Genomic DNA, 22,066 nt, shown 5'->3' with positions numbered 1-22,066 from the left:
AGAAGAGAGAGAGAGAGAGAGAGAGAGAGAGAGAGAGAGAGAGAGAGAGAGAGAGAGAGAGAGAGAGAGAGAGAGAGAGAGAGAGAGAGTGTGGAGAAAGACCAGACTAAAAACACCAGTCTCACCTCATTGTGTTTTAAAGGCTGATGAGGTTATGCCAGGAATGCACAGTGTGCATTAGGTTAAATGTATACATATTTCACTAATCCTATTAAACCACAGTTAACCATGGTTGGTGTGTAAATATATAATACTCTATAATACTGTGTATATGTGTGTGTGTGTGTGTGTGTGTGTGTGTGTGTGTGTGTGTGTGTGTGTGTGTGTGTGTGTGTGTGTGTGTGTGTGTGTGTGTGTGTGTGTGTGTGTGTGTGTGTGTGTGCGTGCGTGCGTGCCACCAAGTCACTTTGCCACTAGCACTAATTATGTAATATTAAAATTCAAAGGGTGGATTGAAGCGGCTACCAGCTTCTCCACAAACCTCCATTCTGCGTGGAGGCCTAATTCATTACCTAAAGCAAAGGGGTGATCGCTGACATGTAGATGGGCTGAAATCAACGGAGTGGAAAGATAATAGCTGGACTGTTTCACAGTTATAGATAATCTGTAAATTGAATATGAATCTGGGCTCAACAATTCCCCAAAAGCATGCTCTCCCAAACCACAAAAGGTTTAATTTGTAAATGAATGTTGTGGTCATACAGGCGCCTGTTCTACTCCAGTTGACTTCCAAACACAGGGGCTGAAATTAAGCCAATAGTAAGAACATCTCTCCCTCACTCCCAAACCAAGAATGTAAACACTCTAAATTCCTGTCAGAGTGGCGAGGAACCTTTGACAGTCACAGATTGCTGTGTATATTCAAGTCAACAGTCTGTGTATACTATAATAAAGTGTTAAGTCTTCCTAGAGATAACTTATTATACATAAGCCACCAAATGTGTTTTCATGTGCACTTGACTTTACCCAAACACTTGACATAAATCTTCTCAAAAAAGAGAACCTAGGCCTAGTAAATAATGAGATGTGAAGGCTCTAAATCACAGAGTTCACGACAAAGCCCTGCTGCAACATGTGATACATTTGAGCAATACATTCCTAGATGCCAGATGTCAGAATGACACAAAGATAATGAATATTAAAGAATTCACCTCCATGCAGTCATACAAAAGATTCATATTTGGAAATCATTGGATGACAACATCATGTGCTTTACTCAACACATTGAAATGTGAGATCATCAAACTGAGTGTTATTTTCTCTTACGTACATTGTGCCTCAGCTATATACCCTCACAAAACACGCCATTTATCTTGACTTGCATTCCTACACCCTGCCCCCTTGCCTCCCTCCTCCAACTGCTTTTCACTCAGGATTCCCCATTACTCCATCCTCCAACCTCTGCTTGCCATCACCATCACTTTTGCTCCCTGCACTCGTCAACCTCCCTGCCTCCTCGTATTTTAACTTTTAAACAGTACAGTAGGGATGAGTAAAACTGACAACTTAGACAGATTTAGGCCTGTGCATTAAATGTAAATGTTTTATAGAAGCCATAGCCATGGGACCTCGTAAAAATCACCATCCACAATTATATTAACCCAAGCTCTGCATGCTTTTTTCCTAGGCCACCTGTCCTGGGTCGTGAGGTAGCCCATAATAGACCTCCAGGCAGCAACAATTTATAAGGATAGCCACACATATAGGCTATGGCAAAAGCTGACTGTAGCATATGCAGACAATTGTAGCCTATTTCAATGAGTTAGTTAATCAAAAACACTTCATCGTTTGTCAGTAGCCAGCCAGACACAGCGAAAGGGAGCCAGCTAGGGGAATAACGAGCAGCAGGTAGCCACTTGCCAGTCATAAAATCATAAAATATTTGCATAGCTATTAGCGTGAGAATGATGCAGAAGCCTTTAAACCAATTGGCATATTCTATAATAAATATAATACTCCACATTTGTTGTGTTATATATTATTGTAGCTAAATGAGACTTCTTACCTTCAAAAAATCTCTGTAGCGCTTCAGTTTCATCTACCACGTCCATCCTAGCGGGTCCTACTTAAAAAATCCATGAACGTCTCCCCTTGTCCGAACGAGATCAATTCGGATCGGGGAAACTTTCACATATACATTTCGAAATCCGATAATTCCTTTTAAGAATAGGTTATTAATAATCTTTTTATCTTACATAAATCCACTTCTCGGGATAACGTGTTCTCCTCCTTAACTGCTGTTATGATATCGGCTTCAAGACACGTTGACAAAACGAACAAACGCCTTCAGTAACAAGTAAAAACTACCTTGAAATAAACACGAAACAATCTATCTGTTTTATGTTAACGAGGAGTAGCCTAAGGAATATATCCAAGGTGGTGGTCTTCAAGAATGATCCTTCGGGCGCGCAATCTTAATCCCGACCCGGCTATGAATGCTAAATGATGAATGCTAAATGATCGACAAAATGTCCTTTTGAACACACGCCAAAAAAAGTGTGTTTGAAATTATATTTCAGTAAAAAAGTTGCCTAAAAAGTTGACAACCGAGTGTGGAATCAGATTATCTTCCTCCTTCGCCTGTCAGTCCCTCCCAGACTGCGCCTGTGTGACCAACGAGCTTCGGAGGAGAGGAGACAGACATGCAGGACAGGTGTGCTGTAATCTCAACCAGAGGGATGTGCAGCCTTTTCTCATAGCCTAGGGCTAGGCTACTGCACTGCTTCTTCTCACACTTTTTCGAGTCAACTCGCCAAGGACCCCCCACATGCATGTAGCCTATTTAGGTCGCGGACCCCCATCTGAAAAGATTTTGTCCCAGGGGCCTGAGGGGGGACTCCCATTCAAGATTTTTGTTGTTAAAGTGTTACCAAAATAGTAAAAATCTTGCAATTTTTTACAAGATTTAAAGCTTAAGAGATTTGTGAGCTTTATAAATCGGCTGTCAAATTACCGATTTTGATGACACATTTTGCTGGAACCCCCTGTGGTCACTGGCTGGTCAGTGCTGGTCCAGCACTGCTGGACCCCACTTTGAGAACCACGTGACGTGGTTCTAGTGTACAGTACAGGTCTAAACATTTACTATATGTTTGTTTGTTTTGTAGTATATAGCCACGTCAGTGAATCTGGATAAACGTGTAACCATGTGTGTGGTCAAGTTGCTGTGTGGTCACCGTTAAGGTGTAGTTTTCACAGGGCCGTTTTGACCTGATTGGGTGGAATTACATGTATTTTTATTTTTTTTAATCCTTGACCAAACTTAGAATGTGATGAGGGGGCACAAATTACATTATCTTTATTTCAATTTGACAGAAATTATGGACACCAAATCCTATTTGTGGAAGAAGATGCAAAGTAGCCTACAATACTATTTTGTATACCATGTGAAAAGCAAAATAAGTATTATTTTAGTGTCACCTCACTTTGTGCTCAATTTATGCTAAATTCCCCTTAGACTAGATCATACAGGTGTTTCACACATATGCAGTTTTGTGCAGTATATGTACAAGGCTTTTGTGTGTTCTGCTTCAATTCTCTCAATTTCAACACACTACTGTAATAACAGCGTTTTGTGCCATAGCTTCCCTGGGGAGGATTTAACCCTTTCAGGACGGTGTCTTGGTGTTTTAAGCATCATGTTATACTTTAGCTATTGAAAAATAGCAGTATACAAGATCTGCTATTTTTGAAAAACTGTGAAAATATGGCGCAAATCAATATATATTCTTTCAGAGCGAACGGTTTTAACTCAAATCTTTTCTTCTGGGGGGGTCCGTGGAACAACATATTTTCAGATGGGGGTCCGTGGCCAAATACAGATCATTCTTCTGAGGGTCCTTGACATGAAAAAAGTTGAGCACCACTGACATAGAAACATAAGTTTTTCGAAAACTGTCATGATTTAGAAGACATTTTTTAGAATCAGCCTCAGTCAGGAATGATCCATTTCTCTCTCCCTTATCAGCTGCAACCCCCCTACACCCCCCCCCCCCCCCACACTTCTATCTGTCTTATAACAATGCCACTGTGTGCATCCCCCCCCCCCTCCCCACTGCGTTTGCCCCCACTGAATGTGAGATGCTGTTTTGTTGTATTGACTTGACCCCCACAGCTGGACCATCTCTCTCTCTCTCTGTCCACCCCCACCCTCACCCACCCTCACCCACCCACACACACACACACACACACACACACACACACACACACACACACACACCCACCCACACACACACACACACACACACACATACACACACACACACACACACACACACACACACACACACACACACACACACACACACACACACACACACACACACACACACACACACACACACACACACACACACACACACTTTCCAGCATTCGGCCCAAACAACGCCTCCGTTATATTTTCAGCCACACTATGCAGATTGTTCCGGAGGACAAGCGAGAAAGAGATAGATGCTGTGAGGGACAATGAAACAGCTGGCTATGTTAATGCAGTTCATTTTGGTGTTTTAGTATGTTATATAAACCTGCATTGTGTAATTTGTGTTATGTGTGTATAACTCTCTGGAGAGAGAGAGGGGCAGGGGTGGGGAAAGGCTTTTGGCGTCGAGAGATTTAATTTTATACGTTTACTATAATTCCCTAGACTTTACGGGATACCCCTGATGGCTAACCCTGGGTTGCAGTAAGCCCTGACTGCTATAAAGTTCCTGTGGACTGACAAAATAATGATTTAACAAGACATAGCATGCTGTTGTGACAGCCTTGGGGAAATCTGACAAGATACATCTATTTTTACTTTATTATATAGCTACCCCCCCAGTATTTCCTCACATTTAACTTGACAGAGCCACATTCCACACATAATAGATAACCTGTAAGTGTGTGTAGAGAAAGAGAAAGAGCTCTTTCACTTGTTTGTAGTATAACTTCCTGCCAATAGGTGGCGGCGTTGATCAATGTAGGGATGAAGTCATTGGAAAGAAGGAGTAAATCTAATTCAAGATGGCGACATCCAGACCAGGTTGGTTGACGCGTTGCTATGGTTGCTATAGACACCAACTTCGATAGCAGAAGACAAGAAGTAGCCTACAATTTGAAAACATATGATGCTTCAATTTATTTTAGATAACACTGATCAACTCTGCATGTTTGTTGGTTTGCTGCTTCGTTTGTGTCTGTAGTGTGTGTGTGTGTGTGTGTGTGTGTGTGTGTGTGTGTGTGTGTGTAAAAAGTGCGAACCCAGTAATACAAAACATTACCCATCTCTTTGTTTCTACCTTGTCCTTAGGAAGGTCTGCCGTCGTTGTATCCTTTTTGTTTATCGTACCTTTATCGTATGCGTATCATACTACATTTGCATGTTTGGAAAATGACCATTGATTGATTGATTGATTGAGATATGTATTAACAGTTTGCAGAATTACAGTACATTTCAAGCACAAACTCAATACAAAGACTGTTAAATGTGAGTGGACGACCCAATTAAGCATTACACTTGTTTACAAGAGGGTCCACCATGTTCAATTCATCAAAACATTTAGAGACGTACAAATAGACACTTCTATATAGTCAAAGAACAGAACAGGAACTAGAAAAAGTGCCCTTCTGGGCACAGGTCTCCACCAGGAGGATACGACTGTGTGAGATGTTTGGCAAAATGTTTAGGAGTAATATAAACATGTTTGCCTTTGATGGCAATTGGATGACTTGAGGCATTTTGTTCCAAAAATGTGTTTTGCAAAAATCAACCTGTTGGTGGCGCTATAACAGGCCAATGTGAAAAGGGTGGGATATATTCCTCAGCCTAGTAAGAAAATGTGTGAAAGATTTCACGTAAATTTCATGCTGCGTTCATGATTTGAGGCTTTTGTTCAAAACGGGGCAATCTTGCAAACTGTGAAAGACAATTATAGCCAATTAGGATGGAATATGAAATATCGGACAGATCCGACTTGAGCACATGACCATAGAGATACTGTGTAACGATTTGTGAGATTTTTGGACAGAATCTGGAGGAGTAATATCAAAAAATGTGTTTTACAAAAGTCGGCCTCCTGGTGGCGCTATAAAAGGCAGATGCGGAAAATGAAGGTCAAAGGTTTGTCCTTGGCCTCTAGGGAGTGTGCATGCAACGTTTCACGCAGATCGGTGCAGTTTTAGGTAAAAATTTTGAAAAGCTGCCTCATGGTGGCGCTATAACAGGCCGTTCTGGAAAATGCGTGGCAGAGGTTCATCGTTGGCATCCAGGGAGTGTGTGTGCAAAGTTTGGCATCGACCAGGTTAACGGTGCCGGAGATTAGCTGTACACAGACGGACGGAAGGAAGGACGGACGGACACACACACACACACACACACGGACGGAGTGCAAAACATACTCTCTCCCCATGCCTTCGGCCTGGTGGAGACAATAAGAACCATACATGTAGAACTGCCTCCCAACATTACAAATAAAGTCCTTTAACAGTAGTCTACATCCAGCTGTCATCTGTCCCTCTGCAATCACTGTTGTACTTCACGGCCATCTACTATATCTTCTATTTCCTCTGCACTCTCAGCATGATCATCTACAAGAGTGAGTAGTCTACTGTCTACCCCAGGCAGTCGTGGGCAACTTTAACAATGGAGAGGGCCAATAGTTCCACACTCACTCCAGAGGGCCACATTGCATATTACTGTTGTAGCAAAAATAGCTGTTTTCTTTTGCTATTTTTTAATTAGAATCCTGAAAAGTAAAATTTGTATTTAATTTCAAATGCCTTAATTATATTTATGTTAACTTTAATAACTAAATTCAAATACATTGGACATCAAAAAGACAACAAAATTATAATACTACTCATTAAGCTACTAATTTAGAATGAAGTAATTAAAGCGGTCATGTTTGCATGTTTGGAATTGTAACAGCTGAAATCAATAATATATCAGTATTCTTTTTTTTAATGATCAGCACTTTATTTGGATTTTTTACAAATAAAACATAAATTAAAATAAGAAGTAAAATTAGTTTACACGACCCAACACGCAGCATCATCAACCGTATCATATGTATACTAAGACAGTAAACAATCAGCCTGACCATGGATCACATCAAGGGCCTGCAACATGACTGAGGAACACGTTCCACTTCGAATCATATTTATCCAACTGATTATTCATCTTAAAAGATAATATATCAGTATTCTGATATTAACCTGAGGGCCACATTAAATCAAGGTTGGGTGGCTGCTGGGCTGCCAGTTGCCCATGTATGGTCGACTCTACTGTAGGATACACCAAATCCATGGATTTGTTTTGTCACAAAACAAATCCGCGGAACGCAGCGAATCAGGCTGGAACCCAGGCTAGATACACCCTGGTCCACGGGGACAACTTGTCTTTCTTATTTTCTATCCTTCATAGGCCTATCAGTTCTATTCAACTTGTGTGAAAGTTGTCTTGTTTAATCATGGACTGGATAGATCTGGTATTTTAGATTAATTTAAAGGGACATTCATACTGAGCACTATAAGAAATATAGCCCTGTATGTGCCCTCAGTCCCTACGCTCATTCTGTAGCTCGGAGCTACAGAATGAGCGTAGGGACTAGGGACTGAGGGTACATATGGGGCTATAAGAAACATGGTTTTAAAGGTCAAGTGGATGGCAGAGTTCACACCAACTATAAAAAAAAATACAATGGTGAACGATATAGTTATAGATGATTGGCACGTAATGCAGTTAACTTTCTAGTAGAATAAGGAGGATGAGTGTAGCTGTGGACCAGGGTAGGGAAGCATTGGCTACACTATCCAAATAAACTACATTTCTTTACCTCTCTAAAGTATCTAAAGTAGTGTATACATGTGCCTCTCAGGTGAAATACTGAGCTACCCTGATGAGAACATCTCCTGTGATGTGGGTCTGCTCTTCCTCATGGCTGGCATAGAGCTGCTGCGTTTCTACTTTGGTGAGTTGATACATTTTCACACTGCAGCACCGTAATCATCATATCTAAATTTAAGAAATGAATCTATCACGATTAAAATGGAGTTAGAAGTTACAATGGGTTTGTATAGGAAGGGGGCGGGGCAGCTGAAATTAATATGAAATATCTAAATACTGAATCGAGCAACTTAAAAACTGTCTGGAGTGTTCACATAAGCCTGAGTAGACGATGAAATGACCAAACGTTTTTTTGACCTCAGTCATCTCGGAGCTACAGTGAGTATAAGCAGAGGGAGAGGTTCCACATGGGGCTAGTACCCGTTGTACCGTTGTCAGAGTACACAGTGTGATATCCACTACCATACGATGATATGATTGACTAACTCTTGGGATATGGGGAGTGGGGACCCCTAATGTCGCCACAAAACCCTGGTTTTGGTTCTCTATAACTGCCCAATTCCCACTTGGCAGTCGGCACTGCACTGCACAACATTCCCGAGTCCCGGGTCATTCACCAAGTTTAAAGTTTATTAGTCGGACGTACACGTTATGCCATGGCCGGGACCCAATATACAGACAGATTGGATCAGTCTGAATGAAGTCCTTGTGCAAACTACTTAGTACGTACTACTTAAGACTAAACGTTTTGCCCTGAACTGAATTAAACATCCTGTGGTGCAGTGTGATCCCATCCCATGTGCATCACGTCTCAATAATGCATAGTCTGACTCCTTAAAACACTACAGAAGCAGCTAAAGAACACCATATCATACAACACACAACAATAACAATCTTTTAAATCAGTCAGTGTAATTTTGATGCATTCAGCTAACACTCTCTGATACTTAGTTAGTTAGGTGGAGGTACTGTGGGTTGTCTGTGCTGGTTCTCACAGACCTCACCTCAACAGACTTAGACTTATTACAACAAATTATCTCTAACCAAAGTTAAATTATAGTTACTCTCACATCATCCGGTAGAGGAGGCTGAACAAACAGCCAAAAAGGACACGCACATCTATATACTATAGGCTGGGTGCTAGATAAAAATAAAGTCACAAATGAAGAAATTTAAAAAATCCGCACACCATTTTATGCTCAAAGCCCGAAACGTTTAGCCTGGCTCCAGCCCCTGAATCGCTAGCCACGCCCATTAAAAATATATATTCAGGCGATTCAGGGTCTGGTGACGCTCTCGAAGGAGGTCTGAGACTCGTTTGGAAATCTGTACGACGAATCAGCGTCGTTTCAACTCGATGACGTCAAAACAACAGCGCCGTCCCAAGGGGGCAGGCAGACTTTCCAACGTTGAAGCTCTGGGTCCTAGTGGTAGGAGGAGGGACTACAGGCGGACCCGTGGATTCATGACCGGGAAACCCCGTGCAGCTGGGCTTTAACGTTGAGCGCTCAGTTGCCCTACGTCACTCAGGACCTCAAAGTTGAGGTCCTGGGAGGGACTTCCGGCAGTCTTCCGGGTGCTTCAAAACGCCACTGAGCAACTTCCACTGACATGAATAGCTGGGGGGGCGGAGCTTCGCGCCAGTTCAGTCTCTATTATATATATACTCTATGCGCCGTCCAGACACAAACAAACATGGCTGCCCCCACTGCGGTGACACACGACCGTATCAATCTGGCTATTAAATCGGCGTATGATAAATAGTTTCTTTACAGAAACGACAGGTTTTATAAACATCATCATCCGACATATTTTACCGCTTTTGTTTACATGCTAGTAGCGCTCGTTGGCTCACTTGGCTGTGGTTTGTTTGGTTAGCAAACGGGTTAGCCATAGCCTCATGATTGACAACAACGTCATCTGCTTTCCTACTATTCTGATTGGTTGGTATGAACCAATCACCGAAGACTGCCGCTTTGACAACGCCCATCTCAGAAACGGCTGTAGTAGGGAGGGCTTTCAGACTGAATAATGGAGTGAAACGAAATGAAAATTCAGGCTGAGTGTCAGGCTACGAAACGTTACCACTTCAGATATATTGGGAGCATAAAATGGTGTCCGGATTTTTTTCATTTCTTCACTCTCACATCATCCATCTCTGTACTGGTGATGCTAACAATGTATTCCCTCACTGTTGTTCAATCCTCTTTGTTTCAAGGCATGAAGGGCAACCTAATAGAGAATGAGAGATATGTGGTGGCTAGCCTGGCCCTGACGGGAACTACCGTGCTGCTGTCTGTCTACTTCCTGGCCTGGCAGTCCTATGTGTTGCGTGCAGACATCATCATTAATGCCGTCCTCCTAGTTGCGTACGGCTTGGGTGGGGTCATGGCTTTCATTACAGTGACCAGTTTTACCAGGTCAGAGTTTAGATCTCAATAGCTTTTATCATAACCACTGTACTGGTATCCGCTACTCATGTTTGACAAGCTGTTTTTTATTTTTAATGAAGGTTTTTACACTGTTGAATCTGGTAAGAATCATGTAGGCCTCAAGGCCTGTATTTCTTTATTTATTTTGTTGTACTATTGTGTCAAAAGTACACGGCATGCTTCACCAGCATGTCTGGAGTGCACTTCAGTCTTATGTTTCTTTCATACTGATTGACGAGATATTTCCATGTAATTGACATCCCAGTTATTAGTTTTGAATGGCCTGGATACATGGAGCTGTTCTTTTGTGTACTCTTTTGTTCATGAACGAAATCAGCCCTGGTTTCTTCTGGACTTGTTTAAATTATTGATTTGGGTGTCATTCATCAAACGGTTACTGTATACCTTGAAGGATGCCGTCACTCAGATTTCCCTCCCAAGACAGATCAAAGGAAATTTCACCTCATTTATTCTGAAACAATAGATGTCTTTTGTGCAGCATGCTGTAGGAAGAGATGTGTTCTAACTTCTTACTCAAACTGTATGGATGCAGGGTAGTGAAATGCACATGCTATCATTGCGTGAAAGGAAGAAAGAGCTTGAACTGTAGTGTGCTGGCATTGATTGAGTGTTGTCATCACATTTCACCTAAACACCAGAAAAGCAACTATGTCTCCAATCCATAGCAGCATATTGCAATAGGCTACAAATTGATGATGATGATTTGATTATAATAATACAAAAATTCATAAATAAATTATTATTATTATTATTAATTGGCATAAAGGTTTTTCCTGAACATTTGCCATTCTAATGTGCACATGTGGTTTGTCCCATGCCTTTTTATTATTATTATTATTATTATTATTATTGGTGAGCAGGTTGTCATTACTGAAGTCTTGGCACTGTTGGCTGTGGCTTCATTAAGGCTAAGCACAAACAAATGAAAGTTGTTTCTGGTCCATATTTCTGAAGACTGTAAGAATGTTTATAAAGTTTTGAACAATAAGGACACCGGACAGGCGGACAGCCCCCGCTTTTGCTAGTTTATGAGGTGGTTGTCTTAGGAACACAATTCATGTGGAGCAACCAACTCAAATCCTAGGCCCTATAGATTTAGTAAATACTGTAAATATTTATTTTGTAACATGTTTCGTTGTATTAAACTTTTTATATTTTGTAAATTTAGTAAATAAAAGACCTGATTATGTTTCAGTCAGGACAACTCAAGAATGGATGTAATATATATTTATTGAATACAAATGAGCAATATATTTATTATGGTTTGGCGATGAATTGGATCTGCTTTTAGGTACTGAGATCAAGCGCATCAGTCCCAACCATACTCCGAATCCCCCGTACCTAACAGCAGAGCCGTGGAGAAAATTGTTATTATGAGGGTCGGCTTGGCACATTTTGTTGCCCCCCTCGGTGTGTTGCCCTACTCGCAGTGCGTATTGCGAGTATAGGTAGCGACGGAACTGAATTTCAGACTGGAATAGTTGCCTGGCTACTGAGACTGTTTATTCTGTATCCTGTATGAGTCCTCTCTCCTAACTGGATAAAATTGGTATCCTGACCTGAAAATACATTTTCTGTTCAGTAAAGAGCTGGAGAGACAGGGAGACCCCTGTTACTGAACAAACACTAGGATTATTATCAGAATATATAGTCATTTACACAAAGGAATATCGCTTGCCCTATATTCTTTTTCTCCAGTAGAGGGCAGAAGTGTCTTATTAACATTTTGAAAGACGCCAACATTGATTTATGAACACGCCAAAGATTCTATACAACTCCCGTTTTATTTCTTGGGGGGGGGGGGGAAGTCTTTATTTTTTATTTAAATGATATTCTATATAACTTAGCCCTTATCCATAACATAAAGCAGATTTGTCATCGGAATTTAGTGAAACTTTCTGCTGCCTGTAAACACTTCATAGTTCAAACAGGCCATTACTCAGCTGTGACAGGTGAAGTTAATGATCAAACCCAATTCCAAGGTTTCCAAAGGAACCAACTTCAACACTATATATTTATAGTCTGCTTGGGCAACAACTATCAATGTGCCCAGATGTGTTACATGAGTGCTTCTCATGTTGTTTTTCCTTTCACAAGCCCAACTCAACATGAGACAAAACACTATGCACATTGCACAAAATAAAACAAATTAAGTTGAGCTCAGATGTGGTTATCTATAGCTCACATTGTGAACTTGAAGATCAGCTATTCAAATAGCTGATGTATAGGTTTAAAGTGGGTAAACTGATTTTGATGCTATCCTAGGCTATATTAACTCATTTAGCTGGGGACCCCCAGGAACCTTCTCAAGGACCCCTGGGGGTCCCTGGGCCCCACTTTGAGAACCACTGTGGTAGGCTACATTAACAAGAGGCTATGCAAGTCAATGAGTGGATTTACATCTAGTGCTCTCTACAGTTTCCCCACCACTGACCTGTGGTGATCATGTTCAAGTGTGTAATTAAGATCACTTGCAGCCTTTCCTGTAAGAAGAGCATTCCAGCCCACGATTTACATGGTGATTTAAACTACTATTCTATTACCTCCTCTATCCTTTTCTAGAGAGGTCAATTCAGTTTGCACTAAATATGCAAGTAAAATGATCTTATACCTTGTAGGCCTACACTAGGCACTGGGTTAGGGTTAACCCTATTAGTCCGGCAGCCAACAGGCTTCTTTAGTTTAAAGTGGGAAATTTGGTAGCCTATATAGTATTTTTTATTGGCCTAAAATATTGTCTATATACATTCATTCATGAATCCACTTGCTGACCGGCTGTTAGTATTGGGCAATCTTTTTTATAGGGGTTTCTTGTCCTACCATTCCTATGGCTGGCAAAAATGTCAAATTTTCCTTTTGTTTTAAGTAGCATGACATGTCAAACTAGGGGTTTTTCATGATTCTGAATCCATTCCAAGCATTAGTTTTGCACAAAATACACTCCTTGGGCTAAAAGCAGCAGCCATACCCACTTACCAAAATGTGCCCAAAATGTGCTGATGTCATCACATGTGTCATGATGTCTATGGCGGTTTTAGCCCAAGGAGTGTATTTTGTGCAAAACTAATGCTGGGAATGGATTCAGAATCACGAAAACCCCCTAGTTTGACATGTCACAAAAAGCAAAAGGAAAGTTTGACATGTCACATAAAGCAAAAGGAAAGTTTGACATGCATTTTTGACATGGCCAGGCCACAAAACGGCCTGGCCAATCAGCAGCAGCTTCTAGCAGCTTCTAGCAGCAGCTTCTAGCTTCTAGCTGCTGCTGATTGGCCAGGCCGTTTTGTGGCCGGGCATCAAGTCTGCCTGAGAGTTCCCAGATGGGAGCAGGAGGGGGGAACCCAGTGTACTCTCTGCTGCCCCATCTGGCGGAGTCAGGTTACCTTTGACTATCTTAAATACCAATCCCATTTTTATTTGCTTAACCCTTTCTTCTACCCTGAGCCATCCCAGACTAGCAAAGTGTGTTGGAATTAGGTGGGTCATGCATGGCTTTAGGCTGAGACGTAGTTCAATGAGTTTGTTTTGGGAATACCAAGAGGTGCAAGCATAGTCAAAATGGCATTGAATGAGGGATCCAGCAAGAGTCTTGAGGGCGCCAAAAATCTTGTTCTTTGATTGACTTTCTTGGTGCCATTTTTTGAGATGAGATCTGACCTAATTGTAGGCAGTTCATTCTCAGGTTATATTGTGCCCTGATTGAAAGATATCAGACTTCCCAGCATCACTAGACTGTGATTAGATTAGAAGATTATTTTATCTTATTCTTCTTGTTGTTAGATTGGGCTACATGATTGAATAGTTAGTTGTGCCAAGTCATATAAGCTTTATCTATTTTAGAATGTTTATTTATTCAGGACCATGGAGCAAAGGTGATGAAGGCCATAATAATGCAAACTGTAATCCAACTTTGGGGATCTGTTGTATTGAAAGATGTTGTTTTTTGCATTTAAAATGTAGTCTATAGAGGGTATGCGCATGCTTAAAGTGAATGGCAAAGCAACATGCAAAGTGAGTTTAACATTGTTTAACGTTGTTTAATGCAATCAGATAGGACTTTTCTGTTTGGATGTATGGGCTGTCAAGGCCAGGAAGTAGTTTTTTGCCACTCAGTAGGCATTCCTGCATAACTTCCACCTCGGCTGCCGGACTAGGCTATATCCTCTTTTAAGTCACCTAAATCCACCTTCCTCAAATCTCTCTGTTGCTGACACTGTGACACAGTAGCCTACAATGTTTAGCCCTGAAACAGTACGAGCGTCATGTGATTCTGTGAACCATATCTACATGGGAGTAGGCTAATATTGTCAGTAGCAGTACGCTATAATTGAACTGACAAATTGCATTGCGCAAACTCCGAGAAAGCTATGTCGAAAGCGTTTTCTTTATGATAGCCTATAGTATAGTGTCACTTTGAAATCATATCGGCCAGAACGTGCGGCTGCTCCGCCCCATTTCAGCTTGAGTTACCTGCCGACTCACGTGTCACTCACCTGCTGTCCGGAGAGCCTGACTGGCCACATCGTCAATGTTGAGCTTGCAAAGCCCGATCTGTTTTGCATCTATTTTTTTATTCAACAATACCGCAGCATCCGAACTGGTTTGCAGTTCACTGGTACCAACACGAAAGTTCCCGGCCGCTGCTCAGAGTATCAGTGAAAAGGAAAAGGAGTCGTCGCTGTGGGCTGCTGACCGGCAGAGATGATGGTAGTCTGATGATGCTTCATGCAGCTTGTCACCTTGAGCATCCCGTACAGGAAAACACCAGGTGTGCACTGTGCAGCGCAACGGTATAACACGCTTTCTTTCTTTCTTTCTTTCTTTCTTTCTTTCTTTCTTTCTTTCTTTCTTTCTTTCTGCTATTAAATGTGCACAGTGCATGATTCAAGTTTTGTTTTCTTTTTGGTATAGGCCTATAGTAGTAGGGGTAACAGGTATATGGTCGCCCCTTTTCCATCTCGCCCCACTACTCTACCTAGCTGTAAATAACAAACATAATATGTTGGTGATTATAATAAAATGTATTATCATATTCATTTATTTGTCAATTGATGGTTTAATGGGTTGTGAAACACTTCTCATTCTAGCTTTACATTATCTGAACTGGCGTTTTCGTTCTCCCAACAGATGTAGCAATTATAGGCCATGGTCAATAAAAAGAGTTAGTAAGGGCATTTTATCAGGTATTTGACCAATCTGGGAACTAAATCGTTACCAAGAAATTTCTTCACCAATGTGTTTCTAAAGGTGTCTAATAACATGTACTAAAAGTTTGAAATTCAACTCCCGTGGGAAAATTGAGTTATTAGCATAATATGTGACCATACCCATAACATCCTATATAAGGCAAAAAAGTCCAAATTTCATAATTCTTTAAGTAGCATGTGACATATGAAACTAGGGTGATTTCATGATTCTGAATCCATTCCAAGCATTAGTTTTGCACAAAAAACACTCCTTGGGCTAAATTAGGCCATATCCAGTTGACCAAATGTGCTGACCTCATCACGTTTGTGTGGCCGTTTTTTGTGCAAAACTAATGCTTGGAATGGATTCAGAATCATGAAATCACCCTAGTTTCATATGTCACATGCTACTTAAAGAATGATGAAATTTGGACTTTTTTGCCTTATATAGGATGTTATGGGTATGGTCACATATTATGCTAATAACTCAATTTTCCCACGGGAGTTGAATTTCAAACTTTTAGTACATGTTATTAGACACCTTTAGAAACACATTGGTGAAGACATTTCTTGGTAACGATTTAGTTCCCAGATTTTCATAGATTTCTCTTACTAAGTGCTTTTATTTGAAACCCTGCCATGAATGATGGACTATTTTCAAAATGGCTTTTGTAGAAGCCTGTATGTGCAAGAGAAAAACAAATATGTCATTGTTGTGTTTCATGGGAGCCATTAGGGTTTCCCAGCTGTTAGTCACTTAAATAGTCATTAATATTACTGACCCTAAAGTGCGAGAAACGTTTTTATTTGGTTATAAATGTTAATAATATAGACAAAGTTTTGACTGTAACAAATAATTGTAGTGTATTGTTTGATTTCTTCTATTTCTCAATACTCAATAGCAGCATCTTTGGTAGCCTATAGTGTATCTGAACTATACAAACATTAGATTCTAATCACACAGTATGTTTTTAACACATTACAGTGTCAGTATCAGTCCTTAGAGAAAGGTCAGGTGAACGATCCAAACTTTCTTCAGGTGGTCATTAAATGGCACAAATTCCGGGAAGATTAGGTTTCTGTGTAACTGAAGTTTGCTGCACATGGCAGACAGCACTATTGTTGTGTGTCATTGTGAATCATGGCCATGTTTTCAGTCCACCTACAATTAAATCAACCTGACCAGAGCTTCTTTCTATACAGAGGAAACAATCATCACACCTCTTACCTCTCACATCTCTCCTGTATGGTCATAACTTACCTCTCACATCTCTCCTGTATGGTCATAACTTACCTCTCACATCTCTCCTGTATGGTCATAACTTCGTACACTCAGACCATTTATACCCATTGATTGTTAATTTAACAAACCAATTCATAGATTTTATAATTGATTGATTGATTGATTGATTGATGATTGAATACTTTATTAGACAAACATGTAAACATGTGGTACAGTAAGGCATTAAGGCTAAAAGGATAACACAAAAAGTCCCAGTGACTTGTTTCCATTGCGGTCCTATGTATTCAATTAATCAACATAACACAATAATACATGCCATTGTGAATAACACCTTCTTTCTGGGCTATTTAATTTATCTCCCCTTGTGGTGATAGATGATTTTTCAGACCAGTTTTGAAATAAACTAGTGATTGACATATTTGTATGGATGGTATCAGGGCATAACATTTTGGTGGCAGAGCATAGTAGAATGAGAATTTGTTTTGTTCATGTACATTTGGGTTGTACCAGAACGTTGTCGCTTCCTCTGCTATTGTGACTGTGGGTGTCACTCACTTTGGAGAAGTACCGGTAGTTAGTCAGGTATGAACTAGGTATTGAGGGCAGTGGCCCTTTGACTATCTTAAATACCAATCCCATTTTTATTTGCTTAACCCTTTCTTCTACCCTGAGCCATCCCAGACTAGCAAAGTGTGTTGGATTTAGGTGGGTCATGCATGGCTTTAGGCTGAGACGTAGTTCAATGAGTTTGTTTTGGGAATACCAAGAGGTGCAAGCATAGTCAAAATGGCATTGAATGAGGGATCCAGCAAGAGTCTTGAGGGCGCTTTTGTCAAAAGAGGACATTCTGCCCAAACATCTTGTTCTTTGATTGACTTTCTTGATGCCATTTTTTGTCCTGTGAGTCTGTGAGATGAGATCTGACCTAATTGTAGGCAGTTCATTCTCAGGTTATATTGTGCCCTGATTGAAAGATATCAGACATCACTAGACTGTGATAAGATTGGGCTACATGATTGAATAGTTAGTTGTGCCAAGTCATATAAGCTTTATCTATTTTATAATGTTTATTTATTCAGGACCATGGAGCAAAGGTGATGAAGGCCATAATAATGCAAACTGTAATCCAACTTTGGGGATCTGTTGTATTGGAAGATGTTGTTTTTTGCTTTTAAAATGTAGTCTATAGAGGGTATGCGCATGCTTAAAGTGAATGGTACATCGAGTGGCAAAGCAACATGCAAAGTGAGTTTAACATTGTTTAACGTTGTTTAATGCAATCAGATAGGACTTTTCTGTTTGGATGTATGGGCTGTCAAGGCCAGAAAGTAGTTTTTTGCCACTCAGTAGGCATTCCTGCATAACTTCCGAAGTTCCGGGTTTGGTGATGATGTCACACGCATACCCTGCATACCCTCTATTGGAATTTTTTGCTGCTGCACATTTATTTATGTTTACAACTACATGATTGCTGATTGCATCACATGCAAATGTCATGTTGCAATGCTTCATTACACTGCTTGTTGGGCCAAAGTTCACAGCCCTCTGGGTCTAAGGATATGAGAGTTGCGTAATTCCACATCAGTAGCCAACTAGCCATATTTTACAAACTGTATAGTTTATAGTACTGTAGATTCAAATGATTTAGATAGCCTGCCCTACTGTATGGTATAATTATATCTAAGTTGTGCACATTAATAATACCCAGAGATGTAATATGCACATTTTTATATACGCAAATGTCGCCTTTTTTCTTTTTGTTTGTATGTGTTTTTTCTTTTCTCCTTTTTCTTTTTCTTTTGTTTTATGTTATTTTCATTGCAAAAAATGAATAAAATTTTAAGTGACAAAAAAATATTAATATCCAGAGATAAAACAGCATTGCGGTATCCAGTGGCATGATTATTGATTTGTGCATGTATGTTTGTGAGGTCTACAGTAGACCTAGTTAGTTAGTTAGTTAGTTAGTTAGTTAGTTAGTTTCATTTGCTATCTTGACAGCTTTTTTTCGAAGTACTTCCTTGTAGATTCAACTTAATTGTTTCTGTCTCTTCCTAATGATTTTTGAGGCTAGGTTCACTATTCGCTGCAGCTTGCTTCTTCCTTTTACATCAAGATTGCCATACCACATTGCCATGTTAAAAGTCATGATTCTCTCTATCAGGTTCTTAATATAGATTTCCATGATATGCTTGCTCACTCTAAAGGAGTTGAGCTTGCATAGTAGGTGGAGGCGTTGATTACAAGTTCTGGTCAGTATTTTCACTGAAATTGAACTCTGCCAGTCAATGAGTTAAAAAACCCCAGATTATGTTTTGCTAAATAGTTACTGTATCAATTTTAAATAATTGAATCGTATCGTATCGCCATTGATGAACCACATGGTTGACTCAATTGGCAACCATGTATCGTGATGTGCATCAAATCGCTGTTAAAATTCATCGTTACACCCCTAGTATAATGATCTGAAGACTTAAAGGGCCTTTCACATTGAGCACGATAACTCTAACCATAGCTCTATCGTTCACCATTGTATTTTTGTTTTATAGTTGGTATGAACTCTGGTATAGACAGTAATAGTGCTCAGTGTGAATGGCCAATGAGGAGTCATATTGGTCAAACAAAAGGAAAGGGTGGTTTATTATGTGTGCTTTTTACTACATACACAAGGTCAATTTTACAACTTTCCATTGTTACAACTTACCAATTGTTGTAATATTATACAAAATATGTTTATTAATTACCCCAAGACAAGAGGGGATTGTTAGTGAACAACAGGAACCTTAAACTGTGTAGACTGTAGACACAGGGATGTGTGTGAGCCTCTTACAATGAGGACATAACAACAACAGACACCCTAGCTAGCTGTTCTCTTCTCCTCCCTCCTGAAACTTGGCTGGCAGCCAGCGGCTGGAACAATAGCACGGAGAGATGACCAGAGGAAGATAAGTACAGAAAGAGGAAGTCCATCTTTTGTGCAGACATACTGAATTAAATACTACTCTTTTTTTTCTTGGTCCGTCCCTCTCTTGTCTGCCCATTTGTTGCAGGTAATACGCACACGCACTAATGGGTGCAAAGCTGTAGGACTTCAATTTGGAAGTGGGCCTGATTGAATAAAATCTGACTTTGCCTGCGGAGGGGAATAGGGAGTGATATTAGATTTGGAGCTTGTTATGGATGCTGTTGACATGATTTGCCCCTTCATTTGTTTTAGATGTGAAGAGATTATCTATCTTTAGAGGGCGTTTATCTTTATAATCTGTTGAGATACGCTCCACTGACTGTGCCTCTGTTGGTTATATATATATATATATATATACATACATACATGATGCAAAGCACCTGACAAAGCCAAACGGCGAAACGCGTTGTGCAATAAAAATTGAAGCATAAATAATCTGGTCCTGTGCGGTCCCTTCCTTTCACTGGGGAAGTTCTCTTTGGCCTGCATATAATATATATACATATATATATATATTGATGTCCTGTGCATCACCTTAGTGCTGTCTATTAGGCATCAACCCACATTGCTGCAGTAATAATGCTATTGAAATGTTCCTATAGCGTCACCCAGTCCTACAAACTTTAAAGAGGTTACTTTGCAGATTGGATTGCAGTGTTTCAAATGCTTGGAATTGGAACCCGTCCAAGTGTCCAATGTCCTACTACCAATTAATTAAACAAAATAAATAGCATTGCTAAAAGCAATATATAGCTAGAAGTCAGAAGTCTAGAAGTCAGAAAAAGTTGAGTTGAAATCAGTTGAAAAGAATGCACTCCAGCTGCAAACTTGAAGCTGCCAGTGCCAGGCTCTCTCTTAGCTGACAGTGTAGGTCAGGAGATTTGTCTTGTTCCATTCTCTTTTGTTAAATTTAAGTAAGCCTATAGTTATTCTAATCTCAGATGTTCAGGTATCAGCACTGCATTGCAATTTGCCTTTTCCATTGAGAACTAAATATATACAGTATACCGTATATATATGTCCTCCCAAATTAATTAATTGCAACTATGCAGATAGTCATCAATAAAGCGGATCTGATTACATTGTGTATATCAGCCTGCTGTCTTCCATTGTCCCACAACAGTCCCCTCACTACAGCCATACAGGCCCAACACCTGGCCCACTCCAGCGGAACGATAGGAAAACTATATGTTGTGTTTTGGGTGCTGAATGTACCAAAGACGTTAGTATAGCTGCACGCAGCCTCAGACTTATAGCATTATTTCACTGTAGGTGAGTTTCCAAAGTGGAATGGGAAACAAGGAATTAAAAAGACACCTGACGCAACATGAAAGGGCAGCTTGAACTGAATAATACATGTTTGTTTTGTGGGGAAACGTTCTGTTTCCATGGCCCTCCTCCCTTCCTTCCTTTAGAACCCCCCCTCCCCTCCCCCATCACCTGCCCACTCTCTCACCCACTCCACCTCTCTCTTCCAGGTTGATGTCTTAAACCATGAACATCCCAGGACCTCCAGGGAGGCAGGCTAAGTGAGTCAACATACATACTCTTTTGGGACTTTCTGGCTTAACCCTGCAGCATGTTTACCTTTCTGCAAGTTATAGCTAACACCCTTATCCTGAAGCCACTGCCTGCCACACAGGGAACAAGAGAGAGTGAGGGAATCGCTAACCTAGTATGTGAGAGGCAGCATGGGTCAGAGACCTCGGGCACAGAGCTGTTCTGTAGTGGAATGTTTGCCTTCCCTGGGTACCCCCCCCCACCAAACACACACACACACACACACACACACACACACACACACACACACACACACACACACACACACACACACACACACACACACACACACACACACACACACACACACACACACACACACACACACACACACACACACACACACACACACACAGTCACACACACACACACACACACACACATTCTCTCTCTCTCTCTCTCTCTCTCTCTCTCTCTCTCTCTCTCTCTCTCACCCAATGCCCCACGCCCCCTTCCTCCTCTCCCTGGCTGGTCCATATGCTCAGAATCTCAGGCTAATCTCCTCCTGTACTGTCCGGTCTGCCGGGATACTCTGTATACCACTCACTAATATTGTGCACATCGATGACAAGCGGCAGTGGAGTGTCCGTTCAGGTGTCTTGGTGACACCGCAGTGGTGACAATTGGGAGTGTGTGCGTGGGGGTCAATGATGAAGGGCCGACAACGTAATGCTGCTTCCTCTTCCTTCCCTTGCAGTGGGGTGGCCAGGTCGGACAGCAGGATAAGCGCCAAGGCCCTTTACGGTAAGATATAACGCATGGAAGGATTCTGCTGCGTCTTTTGGCAGTGTGACTGTGAGTGAGTGCTTTGTTCTTCCTCTACACGGCCGCTAACAT

At 40.9% G+C, this 22,066-nt stretch overlaps 3 protein-coding genes across 8 annotated transcripts in view; 2 read left to right on the top strand and 1 right to left on the bottom strand.

The window, feature by feature from the left end:
* myrf (myelin regulatory factor) overlaps positions 1–2,657 on the bottom strand; it is a 32,333-nt gene extending 29,676 nt beyond the window's left edge. For all 6 annotated transcript variants that reach the window (XM_079501573.1, XM_079501574.1, XM_079501575.1 and 3 more), the window contains exon 1: positions 2,006–2,657. In XM_079501573.1, the coding sequence (XP_079357699.1) occupies positions 2,006–2,051 (46 nt within the window). In that variant the 5' untranslated portion in view covers positions 2,052–2,657. The remainder of the gene's footprint in view (positions 1–2,005) is intronic.
* A 2,361-nt stretch (positions 2,658–5,018) lies between these two features.
* LOC306923485 (transmembrane protein 80-like) lies at positions 5,019–11,544 on the top strand. Its single transcript, XM_079501611.1, has 4 exons — positions 5,019–5,304; positions 6,479–6,572; positions 7,854–7,946; positions 10,041–11,544. Exons 2-4 carry the CDS (start codon positions 6,557–6,559, stop codon positions 10,262–10,264), a joined length of 333 nt encoding a protein of 110 aa, XP_079357737.1. The 5' UTR covers positions 5,019–5,304; positions 6,479–6,556; the 3' UTR covers positions 10,265–11,544.
* A 3,371-nt stretch (positions 11,545–14,915) lies between these two features.
* eps8l2 (EPS8 signaling adaptor L2) overlaps positions 14,916–22,066 on the top strand; it is a 36,293-nt gene continuing 29,142 nt past the window's right edge. The window contains exons 1-3 of the mRNA XM_079501592.1: positions 14,916–15,065; positions 21,148–21,198; positions 21,927–21,973. Of these exons, the coding sequence (XP_079357718.1) occupies positions 21,164–21,198; positions 21,927–21,973 (82 nt within the window). The 5' untranslated portion in view covers positions 14,916–15,065; positions 21,148–21,163. The remainder of the gene's footprint in view (positions 15,066–21,147; positions 21,199–21,926; positions 21,974–22,066) is intronic.

The sequence above is a fragment of the Electrona antarctica genome, assembly GCF_951216825.1.
Source record: "Electrona antarctica genome assembly, chromosome: 5".
Lineage (NCBI taxonomy): Eukaryota > Metazoa > Chordata > Actinopteri > Myctophiformes > Myctophidae > Electrona > Electrona antarctica.
The sequence above is the reverse complement of the archived record's forward strand: the minus strand, read 5'-3'. Positions and strand labels throughout refer to the sequence as shown.

What these genes read in the sequence shown, in the direction of transcription:
- LOC306923485 (XM_079501611.1), top strand. An exon ending in GCTGCTGCGTTTCTACTTTG is followed by an intron (nt 7,947 to 10,040) that starts GTGAGTTGATAC and finishes CTTTGTTTCAAG; the next exon opens with GCATGAAGGGCAACCTAATA.